Source organism: Acinonyx jubatus, chromosome X (assembly GCF_027475565.1).
Source record: "Acinonyx jubatus isolate Ajub_Pintada_27869175 chromosome X, VMU_Ajub_asm_v1.0, whole genome shotgun sequence".
Lineage (NCBI taxonomy): Eukaryota > Metazoa > Chordata > Mammalia > Carnivora > Felidae > Acinonyx > Acinonyx jubatus.
In genome coordinates this window covers 74,223,960-74,248,017 of record NC_069389.1, presented here as the reverse complement: position 1 = coordinate 74,248,017, position 24,058 = coordinate 74,223,960, and the positions used below count along the sequence as shown (strand labels likewise).

At 33.3% G+C, this 24,058-nt stretch overlaps 1 protein-coding gene across 8 annotated transcripts in view; it reads right to left on the bottom strand.

Moving 5' to 3' along the window:
- DIAPH2 (diaphanous related formin 2) overlaps positions 1–24,058 on the bottom strand; it is a 971,442-nt gene that overhangs the window by 678,023 nt on the left and 269,361 nt on the right. For all 8 annotated transcript variants that reach the window (XM_027053564.2, XM_053201433.1, XM_053201431.1 and 5 more), the window contains 4 exons: positions 23,390–23,454; positions 18,987–19,091; positions 15,348–15,653; positions 13,630–13,744 (listed from right to left, as the gene is read on the bottom strand). In XM_027053564.2, the coding sequence (XP_026909365.1) occupies positions 13,630–13,744; positions 15,348–15,653; positions 18,987–19,091; positions 23,390–23,454 (591 nt within the window). The remainder of the gene's footprint in view (positions 1–13,629; positions 13,745–15,347; positions 15,654–18,986; positions 19,092–23,389; positions 23,455–24,058) is intronic.

Sequence of the window (24,058 nt, the reverse complement as noted above, 5' to 3'; positions counted from 1 at the left end):
ATCTACTATCCTGGTGACCTTTAGGCAAGTCACTTAAGCTCTCCATGACTCAACTGTCTCATCTACAGAATTGGAGATAGTCACATTATCTCATATGTTTTCTTTCATGAGGATTAAATAATTTACTATATGTAATATATGTAAAAAAAGAATGTGCAGTATATAACGAATGCTTTATAAGTCAACTATTTTCTGCCTCTATATCTCTTATGTAAACACGGTATTTCCATGTCATTTATATGTTCCTGGTTGTCAACTTCTTAGTGGCTAAAAGATGCAAACTACTTTCAGTAACCAGCGAACAGAATGCTCACAGCACAAATTGAATTTAGCAACAGCTCATGAATGAGTTAATTTTACATATATGTATATGTAACTCCATATATTGCAACTCTAACCACATTAATCCTAGGCTGTTTGTTGGACTCTTACCAACAATACTGCTGTTGCTACAAGAAAAAAAAAAAAAAAAGAAGATGAGGGAATTAAAACAATCTACAAAGAGAGTGTTAGCAATTTAAAATAACACCCAAAACAGTGCAAATCCGCTGTATTTCTTATGACTATGAAAGAATTCAATAACGGATACAGGATTTTCTGCAATGTATAGCCCAGGGGAAACTTAAGGCATGAGAAAGCATGTTTCCCAAAGGCCAAGAGCCCATTTTTTCTCTGCCAACAAAAGTTTAAGATTATCTTTGAAAAACCTTTAATAAGCCCTAGTAGATATATGATCATATGAGTATTGTTCTCACTCTTTCTTTTGCTTACCTCTAGTCCAAGAGGACACAAATAGGCCTAAGCTAAAGTTACTGACACACAAGAAAAAGACTACTACAAAAACATTTAATTGCCTTTACCTTCCACATATACCTCCAGAACATTTATACTTTCATTCCAATCTTTTTAACTTTTTAAATATTTATTTATTTTTGAAGGACAGAGAGACAGAGTGTGAGTGTGGGGGTGGGGTGCAGAGAGAGAGGGAGACACAGAATCTGAAGCAGGTTCCAGGCTCTGAGCTGTCAGCACAGAGCCCGATGCGGGGCTCGAACCCCCAAACCACGAGATCATGACCTGAGCCGAAGTCGGATGCTCAACCAACTGAGCCACCCAGGGACCCCACTTTCATTCCAATCTATTAAAGCAAATAACTAAGAGCTGCTACATATATCACATAAAAACTAAATTATTAAAAAAAAAGATTACCCATTTATAGACACTTATACATAAAAATCAGAGGAAACTCTTAAGACTACTAATTGATTAGATCCTAACAAGGTCTAATCTAATTAAACTTATTTATTGGTAATAATTCTCAAGAAAATATTATGTAATATATAAATGCTGAGGCACAAATATAATCTGCCCACCAAGAAAACTGATCATGGTATTTTGAAAAACATGATTAAATCTAAGAGAACTGATAATAATTGCCTCAATGTCTCTGAAGGTATGAAGAAATGTAGACTCATCACTGTCACAAAGCAAAAAAGATACCATAATATTAGGATAATGAAGAAAAGGCTTTGTAAAATTGCCTATCTCTCTCCATAAAGCTTAGCTAAAATATATTCAGTTATGTCCCTGAAAAATAGCAAAATTAAGACTGTGTTGTATATATATATATATATATATATATATATATATATACACACACATATATATACACACACACTAATGATATATTGTTACATATATTGTTATATATATTTATATTAATGATATATTGTTATATCCTGATCTTATGAGGTAATAAATTGTAAAAGAACTTTTAAAAGTCATATACATATGGAGAGAGAGAGAGAAGCAAAAAGAGAGAGAGAGAGCGAGAGAGAGAGAATCTTAAGCAGCTTCCAGGTTCAGGGAGCCTGACACCGGGCTTGATCTCACAACCTAGAGACCATGACCTGAGCTGAAATCAAGAGTCAGATGCTTAATTGACTGAGCCACCCAGGTGGCCCCCAAATTTTTCTATATTAAACAATTTAAGAGCTCTATAGTATGGAAATGTTCTCAGGCACTGCTACTGCAGAAAGCAAATACTACCAAGTTCATATCTGTCACAGAAAAGGCTGTTTAAAATAGCTTACAATTACCTTTGTCAACATATAGATCTACCTATGACCAAATGTTTAAATTGCTTAGAACACTACACCAAGTTCATGTGTCCAAATCTTACTGTGTTGGTTACCTTAGTTGTGTACCAACTCTGTGCAATGTCAAGTAATAATATTAATAAATTGAATGTCTAAAAAATGAGAATTTTAGAACCCTATTCTTCTTTAAAAATGTTTATTTATTTATCATGAGAGAGAGAAGGGGAGGGGCAGAGAGAGAGGGAGAGAGAAAGCCCCAAGCAGTCTATGCACTGTCAGTGCAGAGCCCGATACAAGGCTCGATCTCACGAACCATGAGATCATGGCCTGAGCCAAAATCAAGAATAGGACTCTAAACCAACTGAGCCACCCAGGCATTCCTAGAACCATATTCTGGTCCATCATGCAGATAACTAACCTTTGATAATATAATAAATTATTAAAATACTTAAATTGTCATCATTGAAAAAAAAGCATGTGAAATAGAATAAAAATGCCAGTAATTAACAAGAATGCAATTTTATTTGCACTAAAAGAACAAATAGTAAGTAAAACCTAGGAGGGAAGTGATAGCATCTTTAGTATTACTATTAATGGAACAAAAGGAACCTAATCATACCAGCTTCTCCTTTCAAAGAAAATTACAAATATCCTAGTAGCACCACATGTCACAGAGCAGTTACTTTTATTGCCTTCTATTAAAAGCAATCATATGCTAGAAATCAGATGCTATTCTTCTATTAAAAGAAATCAGATGCTAACACATTGCCAGGAGCATGTTATCAGTCTACTCTTATCACATGAAGTCAGACACAGTTGAATCTCAGTAAACCATTCAAATGGAAGGAATATTAATAATCAACAATAGTTATCTTTGCCATGTAAACGTATCACATAGCTTGTTTAGATTCCTATAAAATTAATTTCAATTAACAAATGTGATCCTGAAGCCAGCATTAACAGGTAACAGAAAGCATAAGGAAATGGTCCTGAAGAGGTAGGGAAAAATCAGACTAGTATTAATATTTGGCCAAAGATAAACCAAAGGCAGACCACATATATATGGAAAACTTAGCCAAGGATGGATAGCAACTCCAACATAAGTTCACTCTTTCTAGATTGGCTTTATATTGGGATATATGCTTTGCAATACACTGTACATAACTTTTTTTTAGTGGGCAAATTAAATCATTCAGTTCTGTCACTTCATGAGTATATTTTTACTTGGCCCAATTAATAGACATATATTAACACTATAAGCTAGGTAGGTAGCATTGGGTAGGCAAGAATAAGGTACTTCAAGGGCATGATCATACATGAACAGTCTATCCTTATCTGTGGAACAGATGACTGGATCTTAAACAGAGATTTTTTTTTTATCATAGAGCTTTCATCGGTACAGTCACACTGCAGAGAAATGTAGTAGTATTTATAAGCATGGGCTATGGATTCATCCTTGTTTTAATGGATCCTATTTCCATGTCTTTGCTCATACAGCAAGTATAGCAAAGTGGTGAAGCATGTGGGCTGTGGAACCATCCTGCTTAAAGTTGGTTTCCAGCTCAACTTTGCTCATTTGCAAAATGGCTACAGAAATGGCATCTATATCATAGGACTAAAAAAAAACTTAAATAAGGGGCATCTGGGTGGTTTAGTCAGTTAAGTGTCAGACTCTTGATTTCAACTCAGGTCCTGATCTTGTGGTTTGTGAGATCAAGCCCCATGTTGGGCTCTACACTGATAGCGCAGAGACTGACTGGGATTCTCTCTCTCCCTCTCTCTCTGCTCCTCCCCCACTCATACTTGCTCAGCTTTCTCTCTCTCTCTCTCTCTCTCTCTCTCTCTTTCTCTCTCTCTCTCTCTCTCAAAATAAATAAACATTATAAAAAATGAAATAATCCATGTAGAACATTTAACAGAGTAGCGGGCATATAGTAAGTGTACCACAAACATTAACACTTCTAATTGTTAAAATTGTCAATTTTGTTGTGAGTCTCTTATGTGTATTTATCTTCATTCTCACAGAATTCCTTTTGATGGTCCTTCTATTTCCTGATCATTATCTTATTTTAAAGTTCTTTACATAGAGATACTAAGGGATTACATGGATTCCTTAAGGTCAAAAACAAATCAGGAATTAGACATTTACTTATGTACACTGAAGTTCTATTTAAAGTGGACCAACCATAAATTATACAACTTTATTGCCTAAATAAACAATAGGCCACTAGTGAAAAAACCCTACCTTTCACAGTTGAAAATTTTAACATCTGTAGAATTTACATACACAAATATATATTGGTATAGCTTTATATATTAATATAATATATATAGCAGAATTTATATATAAAATATAAACACATAAATGAAGTTAATAAATATATTTTATATAATTTTATATGTTTACATAATATATAAATCAAATTTATATATATATAAGTATATAGCCATACACACACACACACACACACACACACACACACACAGCTAAATACAGAGAATTACTAAATCATCACAACTAAACTGGGCAAATTAACAAACTACCAAAGCCAGACTGAATTATGTAGATATCTGGTATTTAATCAGTCATAAGATATATGTGCGCACACACACACACACACACACACACACATACACGCACACAGACCAAATGAATCATTAAATATACACATTTCCTACTATGTGCAGACATTTGGATTTAGACCCATATTTTATTTGCCTTGGCATTATGAAACTGTAATTCATTAGTGTGTTCCATGCACACTTACATTTGCCAGAAGCTGTAGTTCATGCTGGGAAACAACAGTAAATTAAATGTAAATACTTCTCTCTGCCTCCAAGAAGTTCAGTGTCTGATGAGGGACACAAGTGAGTAAGATTATAATATATTGTGAAGACTGCATTATGATGGAAATGTCATCTAAATAGACACCAAATGATGAACTGATGAAAGTGTGTTCAGAAAGAAGTTGCAAAGTCTTGTAACTGTCTCTGTTCCAGGAACAAAAGAGTTCAGTCTAAGGACAATTTAGGCAAGTAAGTAAATTAGGCAGTTAAATAGAGAGGCAAATGACCTTGAAACACATGAGGAAGAGTTTAGATGTCCCCTTGAAGACAATAATTTGTTATTAGTTAGTGAAATATTAGTTATTAGTTAGTGAAAATTTCCAAGCATGGGAGTGCAATAATAATTTACACTTTAGAAAGACAATTCTGACTAGACTGTAGATAACTGATCACAAGGAAATAAGACTGAATGCAAAAACCAGTTAGAATTCTGTTGAAGTCATCAAGGAGAGAGATGTTATAGAACCTGTAATGGCTGGGAAATAAAATTGTATATATTCACGTGGTAGGCATCTTCTTAAATGGTTCCCAAATGCAACCTGCCCCCTGGTATTCATGCCCTCGAGTAATGATGAAATTAGGCTACAAAAGACTGAGTTCCATTCTGTTTTCATTTGCTCTTCACTCCTTCCTGGTGTTTACGCTTTAATGAAGCAAACTGCCTTTTATGAATAGCACTACTGAGAGGTCTCTGAGGCAACGAACTGAGGGCAGCTTCTGGACGACAGCCAGCAAAGAAAACTGGAGGCCCTCAGTCCAGTAGCCCCAAAGAAAATGAATGCTTCCCAAAATCATATGGGTGAGCTTAAGAATGATTATTCCCCACTCAAGCCTTTGTATTAGACCATAATCTGACAACATTATATGCTTCCTTGTGAGGGACCTTGAGGCAGAAGACAAAGCTGAGCTCTGCCAAGATTCCTGAAACTGAGAAAATAAATGTGTGCTCTTTCAAGCTGCTCAATCTTCAGGTAATTTGTTATGTAGCTATAGGTAACTAACATTATCCACAAAAATAAAATAAGAAGTTAAAGTTATTTTAACATGATAGTCATACACAAAAATGTGAACGTGTTTTCAAGTGCAATTGTCTTCCTAGAGGCATGTGTTAAAATGAAACTGATATGTTTACGCTATAATCTTGGATTTCTTGAGTCATCTTCCATACAGTATCAGTATTTGGAAAGCACCTAATAACAAAATTTAGCTCACTCAATCAATCCTTTTGCAATATATACATGTATCAAATCATTAAAGTGTACACCCTAAATGTATACAATATTATGTCAATTATATCACAATAAAGCTGGAAAAAATAATTAAAAAACAAAAGATGAAATTGATATAAATAAAAAAATAATAATAATAAAATTATAAAAAGGAAAGTTTAAAACTAGGGAAAACTTAGTAACAACCATATATCACTGAATAACCTATTAAAAAGCAAGAATTAGGTGTACCTGGGTGGCTCAGTCAGTTAAGCGTCCGACTTCAGCTCAGAGCATGATCTCAGTTCGAGCCCTGTGTCAGACTCTGTACTGACAGCTCAGAGCCTAGAGCCTGTTTTCGATTTTGTGTTTCCTTCTCTCTCTCTGTCCATTCCCTACTCATGCTCGCTCTCTCTCTCTCTCTCTCTAAAAAACAAGTAAACGTTCAAAAAATTTAAAAGAAAGAATTAAATTTACTCTCACTGACAAGGACTAACTGACTAAAGAGATTACTTATATATAATGCCTCAGAAAAGCTACCATATTTGAATTTCTCTAAATTAAATATATTTCTTAAGTCAGAGAAATCTTTTTCATACTTCTTATATCATGCAAGATATAGGCTGGAAATTCATTAAGTGCCATCAATATACAACTGGAATAAAACATACCCCTTTGCTGTTTTATATAGCTGTGTTAAAATTTTCCACTGGAATTTATTATAAATAATTTCCATTTGGCAAAATAAACCTTTATTTTTTTTTCAAAATAAAACAAATTTAGCTAGAACAATAATTGTAAATGTCAATGAGTATCTGTGTGAATTGTAAATGCTATCAACTTAATACCTGTTATTGTGCCTAATCAATACAATACTTATCTGCAAAAATTACTGAAATGGGGAGAGAGTCTCACTAACTCATGGCTAAAAAGTGTCATATTAAAATAACACAGTGTTTATAATGTTATGAAGTTAACCTCAAAGAAGCTCCATGAAAATCCTTACCAAATGCATAATGACATGAAGACCACATTACTAAATTCATTATGAGAAGAGACAGCCTCAAGTCATACCAATGCTTTACAATTGATAGATTCTACACAGAAAATACCTTAAAAAATCTTAGAAAAAAATAACTTTATTCCCTTCCATGAGCGTACAACTTTCTGACTTTGGTTTAAGTTCTAAAGAACTGACTTCAGTACCAGGATAATAGGATTACACACTTCACAAGATAATACAGTGTATGTGAAACTATAGCATTAAGAAAGGATCAGTAAACTATGCAACAACATGTACAAATAGCATAAAAGCCATTAAAAGCCATTGTTAGGACTCTTAAATGTAGAGAACTGATGGTTATCAGAGGGAAGGTGGGTGGGGGAATGGTTGAAACAGGTGATGGGGATTAAGAGTACATTCAGTAATGTATAGAAAACGTTGAACTACTATATGGTACATCGGAAACTAATATAACACTGTATGTTAACTATACTGGAATTAATTTTTTTTAAAAATAAAAAAAAAATCAAAGCCATGGTTACAAAATAAGAAATCGATTAAGAATAAACCTGGGTTCAAACTTCAGCTTTGACACTTACTAGCTATGTAAAAAAGACATATAATTAAATCTCCCATAGTCTCAGTTTCTCTACCTATAAAACAATAATAATAGCATCCAGGGTTGATGTGAGGATTAAATGAGATATGGATTTAAAATGCTTATGCAGAGACTGTTAAAAACTGAGAACAAACTGAGGGTTGATGGGGGGTGGGAGGGAGGGGAGAGTGGGTGATGGATATTGAGGAGGGCACCTTTTGGGATGAGCACTGGGTGTTTATGGAAACCAATTTGACAATAAATTTCATATATTAAATAAATAAATAAATAAATAAATAAATAAATAAAATGCTTATGCAGTTGTTGGGACATAGTAAATGCTTAATAAGTGTGCTATTAGTATTATTAGTAGTGATGGTATTAGTGGTAGAAGTAGCACAATGACCACATCATCATCAATATATAAAGATAAGCCATTTTGACGCCTACTCCTTTAGCAAGATGAAGACACATGGTCTCAGTTTCTCTCTACAGTTAGCAACTCTTATAATTAATGTCATGCATCACTGGCTCACAAATTCCTTGTTTCCTCTTCTACATAACAGAGGTAATTGTTTGATGCTGTAACATGCTAATCAGAAATGAATGTGTGTATCATCATAAGTTAAATTATATACAGGTATATATGGTGTTTAGTTGGCTGCCTGAAAGAATTAAGCCTTCTTGGTTTGTTTCCATGTGTATTAAAGCTTGTACTACAGAGCATGCATATTGTGTCATTAAGATGACAGATTGTTTGTGAGGACACCAGGTCTCTCAGCACACTTTAGCACTATTTTATAGGGAGCAGGCACTCTGGGACTGACATCTCATTATTTTCAAGCCAATTCCAAGAATTTCTATATTATAAAGACAGACATGAATTAGATTTTACCACTCTCATGTTTTTTTTTCATTACTACACTAAATATAGAAGACTGTATTAAACAACAAATAAGGGTGGGTATATTCAAAAGGAGCCAGCTGATTCAATGACTAAGAAACACAATTTAAAATATGATCCTAGAGGAAAAGTGCTTTTACATAAATACATCTTCAAATTCAGTTCCACCATAATTTTGAAGCTATGCCCAATATCTCAAAATGACATTTATATGCATTTGAAATAATTATAACACCTCGATTTTCTGTTATTATTAAAACTAAATTATACTACAGGAATATATTATTGAAGAAGCTAAATTTCATTAACCTTTTATGTTTATTTATCATATTTCCTCCAAGCAACATTAAAACCAAACAACTTCCACATAAACTTTATTCTTCCTGAAGCCTTTAGAGAACTTTAGAAATTCTAATTAGAATTAGCAGTTATAACCTACATTTCTTATTATTAAGTTTAGTTAATATTAACCTTCATTACTTTAACTCTTATATAGTATCACTCTTAACTGTAATTACTATAGATTTTTAAGGAAAATGATACTATTTCTATAGCTTTGATAGGAATGTGGTCCCAAATACCAGCAAATTGAATACTAAACTAGAACCCATATACAAATTCTAACAGTAACATATGTAATATATATTCAAAATTACTAACAGGGTCTTTTGCAGCTGCATCTAATACATACATATTTTTCTTTCATTTAACCAGAGAGCATTTTGAGGTATTTTTTGTCATACACCATCATTAATGCTTATAAGAACCTACATATTATAATCATGGGAACACAGAATTTGGGAACTAGAAGACCTCAGAGATTAAGAGTAAGAATTCCTACTGATCAGGATATCATCATGTCTTGCCCAAACTACTGGTGGTTTATTCACAGTCAATGCTCTATCACATATCTGTGAATTCCCATCCTCTAGATGTCTGCCAAAGGTCTGCTCAATAGTCAATTATTAAATTATTGGGTCCCTAAAGCTTAAAAAACAAAACCCCATTTCCTCAGTATAAAGTTCCCTTTACCAGTTTCACCTTCAAGTCCCAACTCAAAAGGCTGTGCTTTCAACAGCTGTACCTAACCCAATACACACCCCACCCTGTATGCACCTCACCCCACCTCCAAACTTTTCTAATAGTGTTCTCTGACTAGAATGTCTCCTTTCCTTCTTTCTCTTTTGAAATTCTACTTAAATATCAAGGCCCAGCTCAAATTATACCACATGTGGGATCTCCATTTGCCCTACTCAAAAGGAACTATATTTCCATCCTGGGCTCCTATTAAAAAAATATCTATGCTAACATGAAATACAACTTGACTAAATGTAGTGTACCTCTCTCTCTCTCCCTCACTAGATGGTAAGTTCCTTGGTGCAGAAAACAAGACCTTATTCATTTCTCTCTCTCCCACTGAATATAGTAACTTGCATATAGTCAGTACTCTATAAACAAAAATTAAATGAAATGAGACATCCATTCTCTCCTAAATTAGAAATAATTTGGTTTATTAATAAAAAATTAAAAATTGTTTGTTTTCTCTATAACTCTAAGTAATTCAACTAGAAAATATAATTTGATGGTACTCCCACATATTATTTACACATTTAAATATTATAGGAATTAGAGGTATTGTTTTTAAGTATATTTATTTTATTTTGAGAAAGAGAGTGTGAGCAGGGGAGGGGTAAAGAGACAGGCAGAGAGGATCCCAAGCAGGTTCTGTGCTGTCAGCACAGAGCCTGATGCTGGGCTCAAACTCATAAACTGTGAGATTATGACCTGAGCTGAAATCAAGAGTCAGACACTCAACCGACTAAACCACCCAGGCACCCCAGGAATCAGAGACATTTAAAAATTTCTTTCTATTTAGCAGTCTGAAGCACTTGGAACTCCTAGGTTAAACATTTTCTTAACACAGACTAGTAATGCTTTCAATGTATTTAGGGAGAATGGAGACATGAGCTCTCCATGATTTCCTTGCAACAGGAGAACATTCTCAGAGGTTTTAGAACACCGGGTCTAAGAGCTTCAGAAATAAGTCTTAGAAACAATGAGTGTGTTTCTCCTTCCAGAATGCAGCTGAGTAGCAAACAAAAGCAAAATGGGAAAGAAAGTGGATCCCTGGAGCTAGGAGAGCCAGAGTAGTGTATTTGGAGTTCACTGGAGCCAGAGCCTCCTGATTTCTTACTGATCCTGCCACCTGTTGGCCAAATTATGAATCAAGGCACTGCAAGTGACCAGGAATTTCAGCTGTTATAGTAAGATCAATCAATAGTTACTAAGTGTTATTAAAATAAATGAGAGTATTGTCTCAGTAAATTTTATTTTGGCTACATTATTTATGTCTGGAATATGCTACTATGCTTAATTATTCCTTTAAATGTCCCTTCAGAAAATAAATCTTAGTAAAAGTAAGATTACTGAAAGGTGCCCCTGACCAGATTTATACTCAAATATTAAAACTTAGGAAAAGTAGAAATAGTAGTATCACACATAAAATTCAGAGAATGAGAGCTAAGAATAATGGGAATGTGGTGCTTTCATCATTGAGGAGATGAGAACTTTTATATAATTTTTATTAGGGTTTAGCAGCTGCAGTAAGAATTGCTTCTATTATAACTGATTGGCTCTACAAAGTCCTGCTCAGAAGACCAGGAAATTCTCTTACTGAATTAACACCTGTATTAAGTATCAACAACTAAAGGAAAACACACATACACAGACAGCATCATGTTAAATGAAAGGGAAAGGAAATTAATATGTGTTAAGTGCCTACTATACTAAGTACTGTGCTGGGTGCTTTAAATATATAACCTTACTTAATTCTCACAACACTACTAGATAAACATTAGTCTACTCATTTTATAGATGAGAAAATTCAGTCTCAGAGGTTACAAGTAGTATAGCTGGAATGCAAAAACTTGTGACTCCATCTCTGGCCTTTTCCACTATACCACACTACCTTTAGAAACTCTCTAATGGATTTTACACTTACCTCTATGTCTCAACTGTCATTTTCTTCATTTGTAAAATAGAGTCTGGGCTTAATCACTTCTAAGGCCCAGAATAACTCTACAATTTCATGACACCTTTGATTCTTCTGGGACTCAATACAAATAGATCAATAAGTAAAAAAGCAACTGCTCAATATAAAATAAGCAAAGAACTAGAGGGAGAAGTTCACAGAAAAGTAAATTAAAAGTGTCTTCAAATGGAAGAAAAGCTTCTCAACTTCACTCTGAATTTGTGAAGTGAAAATGATAACATAGATGATTTACCTCTGAGATGGACAAAAGTTGCAGGGAAACAGATACTTATATTTTAGGTGCCACTATAGACATGAACTCTTTGGAATGCAATTTGGTAATATGTATCAAAATTATAAAAGTACACAGCATTTCATCCAGGGATTTCACTTCTAGAATTTGTCCTACAGATAGACTTATGTGTACAAAGTTACATACAGATTACACGTTCATGACAACATTGCTGGCAATAGCAGAAGAGACCAGAACTAATCTAAATATCCATTATTTAGACTGGTTAAATAAATTAGGATAAGTCCATACCACAGAATTCTATCCAGTATGAAAAAGTAACACAGTAGACGAACATAAGCTACTATGGAATAACATCCAAGTATGTAAAGTAAAAACAGCAAGAAGCCAAAAATGATAAATACACAAATGCTTCTAGAAGCACAGACTATTTCTAGAAGGAATGTGAGAAATTAGTAACATTTTTACATTGTTTTTCTCTGGAGAAAAAGCTGTAAGTCTGGGATAAAGTTTATCATGCATCTTTTTTTTTTTTGCTATATGGCTACTTTGATATAAGCATTTTACCTTTTTAACTTACAAAAACATTTATAGTAAATAATAGCTCTGGAGTCACTGAAAAACCCTTTAAATGTGAAGGTTACTGTAGCAAATAAGGAAAAGAAGTAATTCCAGGATTTTTTAAAAATGTCAGATTTCTTCTAATTACCTCTGATGTGTGTGTGTGTGTATGTGTGCGTGTGTGAACTTCAATCTACATGCAACAACAAATACAGCAAAAGCACCTCCAGTGTGCAAGATATAGAAGGGCTGAAAAGGAATAATTTTCACCTCTCTCTTTCTCTGTCGCTTTCTCTCTCTTAATCTTCCAAAATTCACATTATAGGAAATGATGTGACAAATCATACAAGTGAATGGTAAAGCTGCCGACTCCAAGTGCATGGGCATATGGAATGTATCAATTTCTTGTTGTGAATACTCATTCAAACTGAAAAAATCCTAACTTTACCTGAACTATCAATTTTGCAATAATTAGTAAACTAATAGTTAAAATACCAATGATTATGAGATTGAGAAGTTATCTATATAGTAACAAAATTATGTGTGAAACTCACAAGAGGATAAAGATCTAATAATAAAGCACTCCATTATCAAATCAGTAAAATATACTCAGTAGGTACCAGATTTTGAAAATACAGATTGTAGAAAATATGCTTGTAGGAAAAAACTATAAAACTTCCTAAGAAAACAAATTGATAAGTAATACAAGTGTAAGAGGAAAGACTATTTATGCACTATGGCACCAATCTTATACCAATTTCATGAAAACTTCTGTGCCATTAGCCTTTTGTTACATTATTTTCTCTTACATGGTGAATTGACAACTTTATCTCCTCTGCTTCTCAGTAGAAACGATTGTATTATAATAGAGGGATATAACTTACATATTAAACAAAAAAAATAAACCAATATTTTCAGATGGATAACATTTATGCAAATTAAGTTTAAAAGGAAAAGCAGCTATTCTTCTTTAGTTACTTGGTAAAATCTACTTAATAAGTTAATCTATTTATGTTTGTCCAGTGTGGAAAAATTATATATGTATACATTACTAGAAATTTTTTGCAAAGCACTGAATTCAATATATCAGAATAAGAAATTTGTACTTTAAAAAATAAAATGTACCTTTTATCTGGGTAGCAAAGTTCAGTGCCAATTTTGCAAAGAGATCTGGATTTTCAAACTTGTCCTCCTTAACTTTTAACCAGAAACAGTTCTCAGATAATTCTTTGGGCTCAATCTGAAACAAAAATAACAAAGATAAGTTTCTAAATTATTACTTCATTTTTAATTTTTCAAAGAATTCAATTTCACCAAGGTTCCTTTATTCATCTATCTACTGAATCAATTTTAGGATCCATTAAAATAACACTTTTTAAGTAAATATTCATTGGGGAAGTCACAGAATTCTTTGCGTGTACAGAAAAATACACAATAGCAATAAGGCATATAGCAAATTACATTAAAAAAATCTTCTACTGGAAAGCACCTAAAAAATAATTTAGTAAATCCCTACCCTAACTCACATACATTGTGTTCTGCTCTTGGATTTTTAAAAATGAGGAAACTAAAATTCAGAAAAGTGAAAAAAATTTCCATGTTTACTGGCCAGGATGAAGGTAATAATTATAATAGATGACATCCTCCATACCTCCTATAATGTGTCAGGTACTGTTTTAAGTGAATTGCATATATTACCTAATCTAATTCTTGCAATAATCCTTTGAAGCAGGACCTACTATTATCTGTATGTTAAAGATGAGTAAACTGAACCCCAGGAAGTTTAAGTGGCTGCCCAAACTAGTAGATGGCAAAGATGGGAATTAAACCCAGGCAGTGTTGTTCCAGAGAATTTTGCTCTTAACCAGTGAACTGCAATTCAAAATTAGGACTGTACATGTTCCAGTACAGCATGATGCTCTTTGATATGTAAGTACCCTTACACTGCATGCTCAAATGCTAAGTGAACATATCACTTCATTTACACACAGAGATAACTGGGCCAACAGCATCTGGATGCTATAGTTTGGTGGATTGTACCTAACAAAAAAATAACTATATTCCAAAAACATGTGTACCTCATTTACTCTTATGAGAAAGTAAAAGTATATTCTTAACCTTAAAAAAGTGGTTTAAGCATGATTCTGGTCAAACCAATTACTAGGTAGATAATGTCAGATTTCTCTCTAAGCATGTTCTTGGATAAGTCATTTCCCCAAATGGTGGTCTGACTAATTGTAATTTCATTAGAAGACTAGTTCCTAGTAAACAGGGACAGTGTCAATCTTGATAATAAGCCTTTCAAAAGACATATTCTTATAATAATAAAGCAACATAACATTCAAAAGACAAAAAGAACTTTCATATATTATATCAAAAAATAGTTACGTCACTAATGAATACTGTCACCTATTCCATACTACCTAAATATTTAAAACTAAAAAAAAAATCTTTCTCTAAGAACTAAAATAACTAAGATAAAAGGGCTCAATAATAATGGAGATTATATTTGAGAATGTTATAGTACTTAAAGTTAACAACAGCATTAAGAATCGAAATTACATTTAATTTAGTGATAGATTTCATATATTATTCTCTAGCACCATTTTCACTTTGGTTTTCCTTTTGCCTTCTACATAAATTTCAAATTATCTGTGGAATTTCCAATTCTCTGGGTAATAAACTGAAGGATACACATAAGATGGTGAACTCACAAAAGGAAAGCAAGTCAACAGTAATGTTCTCAAGCATTATACAATTCTCATAGGCAGCAGTACTTATTCACATATTAACAATCAACTATGAATGGACAAAGCCAAAAACTACTCCAGTTGTAGCATTACCTTTGACCAATTGATTCTCTTCATGGGTACCTCAGGTTTATATATTTTTTTCTGCTTCATCCCATAAGGCAGATCCAGTGGTGCTCCTGGAGGAGGAGGAATGCCTGGGGGAAATGGTGGAACAGGTGCCCCAAACAAAGGTGGTGGTGGTGGTGGTGGTGGTATACCAGTCATTCCAGGTAAAGGAGGTGGAGGAGGAGGGAGAGCTCCTCCAGGCAGAGATGGTGCTGGTGGAGGTGGTGGTGGTGGGGATAACCCACCACCTGGCCCTGGAGAAGGGCCTGGAATTCCTGAGAGTCCATGTCCCTGAAATATATATAATACAATGTTTAAATGCTTACAGTAAAATATAACAACAAAGAAAACTTATCAGTACACATTGTTGGTTTAAAATTATATAAACTTTAATTTAGTAATATCTAAGGGATTAACGGTGACTGAAAAAGACTCCCATAGATTTTTGGTAAGTATTATAAATTCTGGACAATGACTACTTCTGCTAATGCACTATAAAAGCTGGCTTCCTTAAAGAATTTGTGAAGCACTCCTCCAAAAAACTGAAAATTATCTTTCATTATAAATATATTCAAAGAAGTACTGTAAATGGCTTGAGCCTATGAGACTAGTTGGTTTGAATATGGATAATTAATTCAATCATAGATTGGATTCCCTTGGAGCCAATTAGCTTTACACAGAGTCTGTCTCATAGTACCAGTAACTTAGCAGTCTTCTAATGTCAATAATTAATACTAACATCCATTTGCATGGTAATCTATGTTTATCAATTTTTTTATATCTATTATTTCTTTTCATTGTTATTATAAGCTTGTAATGTAAGTAGGGCATTTTTATCTCTACTTTATCTCACTGCTTATAGATAAGAAAACTGTAACTACAAAAAGGTTAAATGATTAACCAAAGGTCACAGAGTCTGAAATGTGGTTAAGATTTGACTCTAGTTCTTCTTACACTCAATGCAGTCCTCTTTCCACTACAGCAGACTACCTCCTCATAAATGGGAGTCATTTGCCATGAAAGGAATTAATTCATACAGATTGAATTATGAGGAGAATATAACTTACTTCTACCACCAGAAAGTAATTGAAACCCATTCTCTAATGATAATGGATAAAAGATGAAGAATATCTCATTCCAAATTGTCTACTTTTTAAATTACCTGTACCTGTTTCTTTAAGCCAGCACTGGTCACAAAGGTTCACTTCCAAAATAAATTAATATAAAAGTGAAGGTGTTTATTATAAACATTCTCAAGAAAATCCTACCAATGAACAGACATATTTGGATTCAAGATATGACATCAGGTTAACTTAATGAAAAATTTAAAATTAATAAAATTGCTTGGCATAGTGTTATTCTTATTTGGGGAGAAAGTCTTCTTATCTTTATTAATACGAATTTCCAAGTTGAACTACTTAATTGTACTAACTAAATTTAGAAATGCCTTTACAAAATAGATAAATTGAAGCATATTTTTGGAGCAATCAATTTAAAGGACTGACTTATTTATAAGAATATTAAAAGTTTATCATAGATAGAATCATAGAAATGTTTCTCATAATATTTAATATGCATTGTCCAAATATTTTATTCATATATATGATGTTTATGTGTGTACAATACACATACAAACAATTAAAGTGTTTGTACACTTAACAAATGACAATCTTCCTCTGGAAATTAGTAAGAATTGAGATAGGATTAAAATATGCAAAATTATTTTCACTTTACTTTTAACACAGCAAAATTTTAGAAAACAGTCTGATTTTTATAGTCTTGATTGAGAGCAGAGAAATTATGGAGAAAGTAAAAATATTTTTTTCTGAAAAGTTTAGGAAATTAGTAATTTACTCTAAATTTTATATATAAATGGATTTATTGAATATTTTGAAAGGTAAAATGTCCATCCATTTTTTTATTAAAAGAGCAAAATTATGTTTAACATCAAATTTTGTCGCTATAGATCATATCTAAGATAAGAAACTTGTGCAAACATAAAAATGCTATCACTTTTAACACAGGATTTTATTCAAGTTAAATTCATGCTTTACAAATTTAATAAAGTATCTCAAATAAATGCCACCAGCCTTTAAAAATCAAATCATATCAGCCTTTCTCCTCCCTCCCATGAACAATTAGGAATGGAACAATTAAATTAGGCTACAATAGAGTATTGAGAATTGAATATAGCCAATGAATAATTTAGTATTTGGCACAATTTTGAGTACACTATAAAGAACTGTGTGACTCTGCACTTTTACAGATCAGTTAATTTAATAATAAATAAGCAAATACTAAATAGTAAGGCCCTGTGCTAGGGTGACATTGGGCAATGTCACCATCTGGGAGGGAAAAAAAAAAAGAAACTGAGTTCTCAGAGATGTGAAAAAGGTAGTAAGATGACACAAGAAAAGAGAAAGATTGAATGAAAGAAAATTATAAAATAGATAAGTGAAACAGACTTATTTTCACCAGAGTTCCTTGGTGACTTCTGAAGTCATTTCTTAGTAGACTGATGGATACATATCTAGTCAAACAACAAGTATCTACTGAGCATCCACTATGTTAAGAGGTGTTAAAAAGAAAACCACCGGCCCCAAATGGCATCAGTTAGGCTGAGTCACCAAACTGGAGCTTAATACATAATCTAACTGCAGTTTCAACATCTCCAAGAAATATAGTCTTAAAAGGTAAGTAAGGAATTTTTCCATCAGCAGCCAATGAGTCTGCCACCTAAATCCTCTCCATCCCCTAAATGAAGAAGAGGTAATCTGCATAACACTTCTTGCTTTTTCTCCTAAAGGAAAGTGTCAAGGCCTAGAATAATCCTTTCCTTTCCTTAAAAACTTTATTGTCCCCCCCTCTTTCCATAAAAAGCTTTCATTTTCTACAACTCCTTGGAGTTTCCCTCTGCTTACTAAATGGAATGCTGCCAAATTCACAAATTGTTTAATAAAGCCAATTAGACCTTCAAAATTTACATAGTTTAATTTTATTTTGTAAGAAGGTAATCTTCAATTTCTTTCTCAAACATCGTTTTCATTAATTGGATTTATAGGCTAAAGTATACAGTAAAGACAAAAAAGGAAATGCATACATAGGAAAATGACACTTTTCTCACCAACATTTTTAATTTCCATTTCTTAATATGCATTTAAAACATAAAAACTATTGAGAGTTCTTAAAATAATAAAAATAAATAAAAAGTACTGAGAGGACTTAATCAGTTATATAGTTTAGACACCATAATTAAGATTTTGAGTGTATATGGGTGCTTTTCATCATAGGGGATATAGGTGGAAATGTAAATTTCCTAGGTTTTGAAATTATGCATCCAATTTTTCAAATCATCATGAAAATTTTGTCTCCAAAACAGTCTTGCTTATGTAATATATTCCATTAAAAATATTCAGGGAAGTTTAAGAAACCAGTATCTCATTTTTATCCAAACAGTAAAATGATTTATTTTCCAGGAAAATCAAACCTGTAGTTATTTCAACTAAAATGAGAAACTGCCAAAAAGTCTGTTTGTGGTCACATTTTTCCTTCCATCTAACAAGATAATTTTCTACCATTGAACTCATTATGACATGAAATAAAGTCTATATCTTGTTTCATTACCTGGGTTCGAAGTTGCTGGATTTCTGTCTCAAGCTCTTTAATTTTTTCTTCTCTTTTTTGAAGTTCAGCTTGAGCTTCCTGTCGAGCTGTGAATTCTTCATCAAACTGCAATGATCACCACCATAAATGTACAATTAATAACACAGTTTTGAAGAAGTTTTAAACAATGTTATGTATTAAATAAGCGGAATGTGTTTTGCTTCATTGAACTCCCAATTCATTCAGAAAATCAAAGCTCTAGATTATTTTCATGACAATTAAGCACACCCCTGTGGGGATGGAGTATTGCTTATGGTATTAGTGAAAAAGAAATGTGGTCCGAAAACCAAGGTAAACAAACCTACTTTCACTTCAAAAAAAAAAAAAATACAGAACAAAATTTTAAAAGGGTGGACTGAGAAGTCTCTCTTCATATATAATGAACATTTATATTGTTTTGTTATTGAAAATTAGGTTTTAGAATTAATAATTTCATTTAATGTTTCATCCCATACCTTTAAGTTCATTGAATTGGAAAATGAAATCTAAAAAATTAGCCATCAAGCAGTTCAACTCCTTAACTGTATTTAAGCTTGAAAAGAGACTGTACTTTTAGAATGCTCAAATGATTGTACATTAATACAAATGAGAATATTTCTATTACAATCTTAATTGTCTAGCATCCAAAAAATGGTGTTCCACAAAATGTGAGAGAAAAATGGCATTCTCCTTAGGATGGTTAACCAAAACATTTGCATAAAATGTTGTAAGAGAGAAAGTGAAAGGTTAAATTATGGTGTGCTGTGTGGAGGAGCTAAAATGCAGGAATAGTACCAGGACCCTGTGCTTGCCTCATCTCTCAAAACATTTAGATAAACATTAAATCATTCTGAACACCCATGAAATCAATCTGAGAACTGAAAGACCAAACTGCACAACCAAAGGAAGACATAAGCCAAATAGTGGAAGGTAGTAGGTGTGGAGATCTGATCTGGGGGCAAAAATAATTGTGGGTGCTGCAGTGGGGAGGGAGCCCTGATCACAGAGGGAGTGGGGGGAGAGAGAGAGAGGGAAGGGAAAGGAAGGGAAGGGAAGGGAAGGGAAAGCAAGGGAAGGGAAGGGAAGGGAAGGGAAGGGAAGGGAAGGGAAGGGAAGGGAAGGGAAGGGAAAGGGGAATTTTCTTACTCTATTGGTGGGAATGTAAATTGGTATAGCCACTCTGGAAAAAGTATGGAGGTTCCTTCAAAATTTAAAAATGGAACAACCCTATGACCTAGCAATTGCACTACAAGGTATTTACCCAAAGGATACAAAAATACTCATTCAAATGGGCACATGCACCCCAATGTTAATAGCAGTTTTAGCAACTATAGCTGAATTATGGAAAGAGCCCAAGTGTCCTTTGACTAATGAATAGACAAAGAAGACGTGGTGTATATGTATATTTGGGTATGTATACATATATGTGGTATGTGTGTATATATATGGGTGCACACACACACACACACACACACAATGGAATATTACTTAGCCATAAAAAATAATGAAATCTTGCCATTTGCAATGACCTGGATGAAGCGAGAGTGTATTATGCTAAGCCAAAAAAGTCAGAGAAAGACAAATACCATATGATTTACCCATATATGGAATTTAAGAAACAAAAGATGAACACAGGGGAATTAAAAAAGAGAGAAGGAGGCAAACCTTAAGAGAGACCCTTAACCATACAGAACAAACTGAGGGTTGTTGGAGGGGAGGTAGGCAGGGCGATGGGCTAAATAAGTGATGGGTATTAAGGAGGGCAGTTGTTGTGATGAGAACTGTTATATGGAAGTAATGAATCACTAAATTCTACTCCTGAAACTAATATTACAATACATGTTTACTAGAAGTTAAATAGGAAGTTGAAACATATATACATGCATGCATAATTATAGTGTGCTAAGCAGGAGAGACCATCTAAATGATGAATATCCATTTACTACATTTAGCCCAGCCCTTACCTCAGTCAGGGCTCCAAGCAGAACCAAACAAGCCTGTATACATAAATACTGGTATGTCCATCTACAAAACATTTGCCCTTTATTATCAGCGTCACTTTAAATCACTTAGAAGTCTATACTTTATTACAATTATATTATTTCTGTTCCTAAAATTGATATATCTTACTGTCTAGAATTATCTTTAGAGTTTGTGAAACAATAAAAATTATATTCACTGTTAATATTCACCTTCATAGATTTGACCTTTGGAAATTAAAGAATGTCAAACAGATCCAAGTCTGAAGAAAGAGTGTGTAAACAAATTGGATAACAATAGTGTTTGGGTCAAACATGAAACACTAGTTCTTTTATTCATTACTACTCGAGTTTCTGGAAAATGTTCCATAGAGGTTAGTCCAAATTTTTCTAATATTTAAAAATTTCAAACTCACCCCTGATCCTTCACAGTCAGTAAATGACCATGTTTCCCACTTCACTGAAAAGATGGAGGTTTTTCAACTTCACTACCATTCATGTTAAGATTTATCTCATTCTGGGGTACCTGACTTCGGCTCAAGTCATAATCTTGTGGTTGGTGGGTTCAAGTCCCATATTGGGCTCACTGCTGTCAGAGTGGAGCCTGCTTTGGATCTTCTGCCCCCTTCTCTCTGCCCATACCCTACTCACTCTCTCTCTCAAAAATAAATAAACATCTGTTTAAAAAATTATCTCATTCTATACTTCTACCCACTCTCCCAAAGTTAGCTTCATCTGTGTGTTTTTTTAAGCATGATGCAAACTATACCATTTTCCTTTATAAATGGTTTGTTAGTACATTTGAAAAGAGACACACAATGCTTATAATTTAAAGTGATCCTAATCTGTAAACCCATAGAATAGGAATCACAGAAACCTGAGATATGCAAGTTGGAAGACTTCTTACATGGCCACTAATCTTATCCTCTTCTATAAATGATGAAAGAATTAAGTTCCAAAGAGAGTAAGTAGCTTACTTAAAGTCATAGCTAATTAGTGGAAAAGCTAAGATCAGATCTTACAACTATTTCTTCTCATTCTATACCCCCACTTTTTTTTTTACTACTTTATACAGCCTCTTAAAATCACCCAGAATAAGAAAAGGCATGCAAGATAACCACTGGAAGACCATACATGTTTTCATTCTAAATGATGGTGATGAGAATAAAGCACTAAACACTGAAACATCTTTTTTATTATTTCAGGACTCCATTTCCCTTTATATATGCTTACAGAAAATTTTACCAGATAGATCATCATAATTTTCTAGTCTTGTGGCATCTAATCAAAGTGCCAGCAAAAAATTAAGAAGATTCTAAGATTTTCAAAGAGAATTTTAAATGTGCTACTTAAAACAAGAACATTACAAATATAAATGTCTATTAAAAATTGTTCATTTTCTTCCACCAATAAAATGACAACTTTGCACAAACATTTTATGCCCAAACTCTGAAAATCCATTCCAGTTACCAAAAGAGCAAAGACATTTCTTCAGATGCCCTGAAGTAACTTCAGTAATATTCTATAATTTCTAGAGTGATAGCAAAAGTGATTATCTAATCTCCAAGGTAAGTCATAACTGTGAAGAGACAGCAATATGTAAGCACTTTATCTTGCTGTCAGAAGGCTGAAAACTAGAGTTTTTAGACCTATGTTTCAATCCTTCCCCCTGACACCAACAGGAGAGAAATACTATACTAACGCATCCTAGGGTCTAGAACAACAACAACAACAAAAAAATGCAACTTTTGGTAGAAACTAGGAAAACTGTAGTCATGGTTTCATGAAACAAGGAAAAGACAATCTGAAATCTAAATAAAATTAATATAGTCATAAAACTTATATTTATATAATTCATTAACGTACCAAGAAAGGAGCCATCAAATTCCACAAAACCTATATGAAGTAACAGAATAATTTAAAACTGGTAATTATAAAACTCCAAGAGGACAAGTCAAAGCATAGAGACAGAGAGAGAAAAAACCTTGTGTAATTCTGTTGCTATTTAATAGCACTGTCATTAAAGATCATAACAGATTGGACTAGCTAAACAATTCACAGTTCTCCAAGGGAGCTACCTATCGTAAAGGAGAATTGCAAGAAAGCGATGTGGGCAATGCATTTTGGTTGACTGCTTCAAACTATATCCTTCCAATAAACTAATTTTATTTCATTTATCAGTCTGGTAGAATACACCTAGTGTTTTTCTTCCATAATGAATTAAAGGTGATGAGGAGGCAACAGTAACAAACAGCCTTATCTTATCAGGAATGAAACCAATATTTTATGGTTATGTTTTAACCAAAAACATGCAGTACTACATAATGGAAAAAACATTTTTAAGTCTTCACATAAATAAATATAAAATATTTACTACGAATAAATTGTTAACAATTATGGCTTTACCTTCTTTGAAAATTCTGCTGCTTTCTGTTCACTTTCTTCAACTTTTGCCTTGTTCACACATGAATCTATTAAGATTCACAAAAAAATATTAGAAATTATTGCATCAGATCTCTAGGTAAAAGATGGATACCAGCCTATAAGTCTACCATGTAGACAATCATTTTTTATATCAATTGCTATTGAAGGTAAATTGACCTACACTACACATAAAATATAAGCTACCACATTTTTTTGCATACTGACTGAATTCAATGATAGTATTGATGAATCACAATGCCAAGCATCCAAGAATGTATTTGACAAAATCATCATCATTTTAGAGATATTCAATTATTTCCCAACTTTTACAATAATATAATTCTTTACTTTTTTTGCAGTTTACTATGGGTGGAGAGAAGACAAACAATCTATTTTTAAAACTATTCGGGGCACCTGGGTGGCTCAGTCAGTTAAGCATCTGACTTTGGCCCAGCTCATGATCCTGGGCTTCATGGGTTCAAGCCCCATGTCGGTCTCTGTGCTGACACCTTGAAACCTGGATTTTCAAGAACTCCAGGGTTTCAGAACCTGCTTCAGATTCTGTGTCTCACTCTCTTTCTGCCCCTCCCCTGCTTGCACTCTTTCTCTATCCCCAAAATAAATAAACATTTTTAAAAAATTAAGACTATT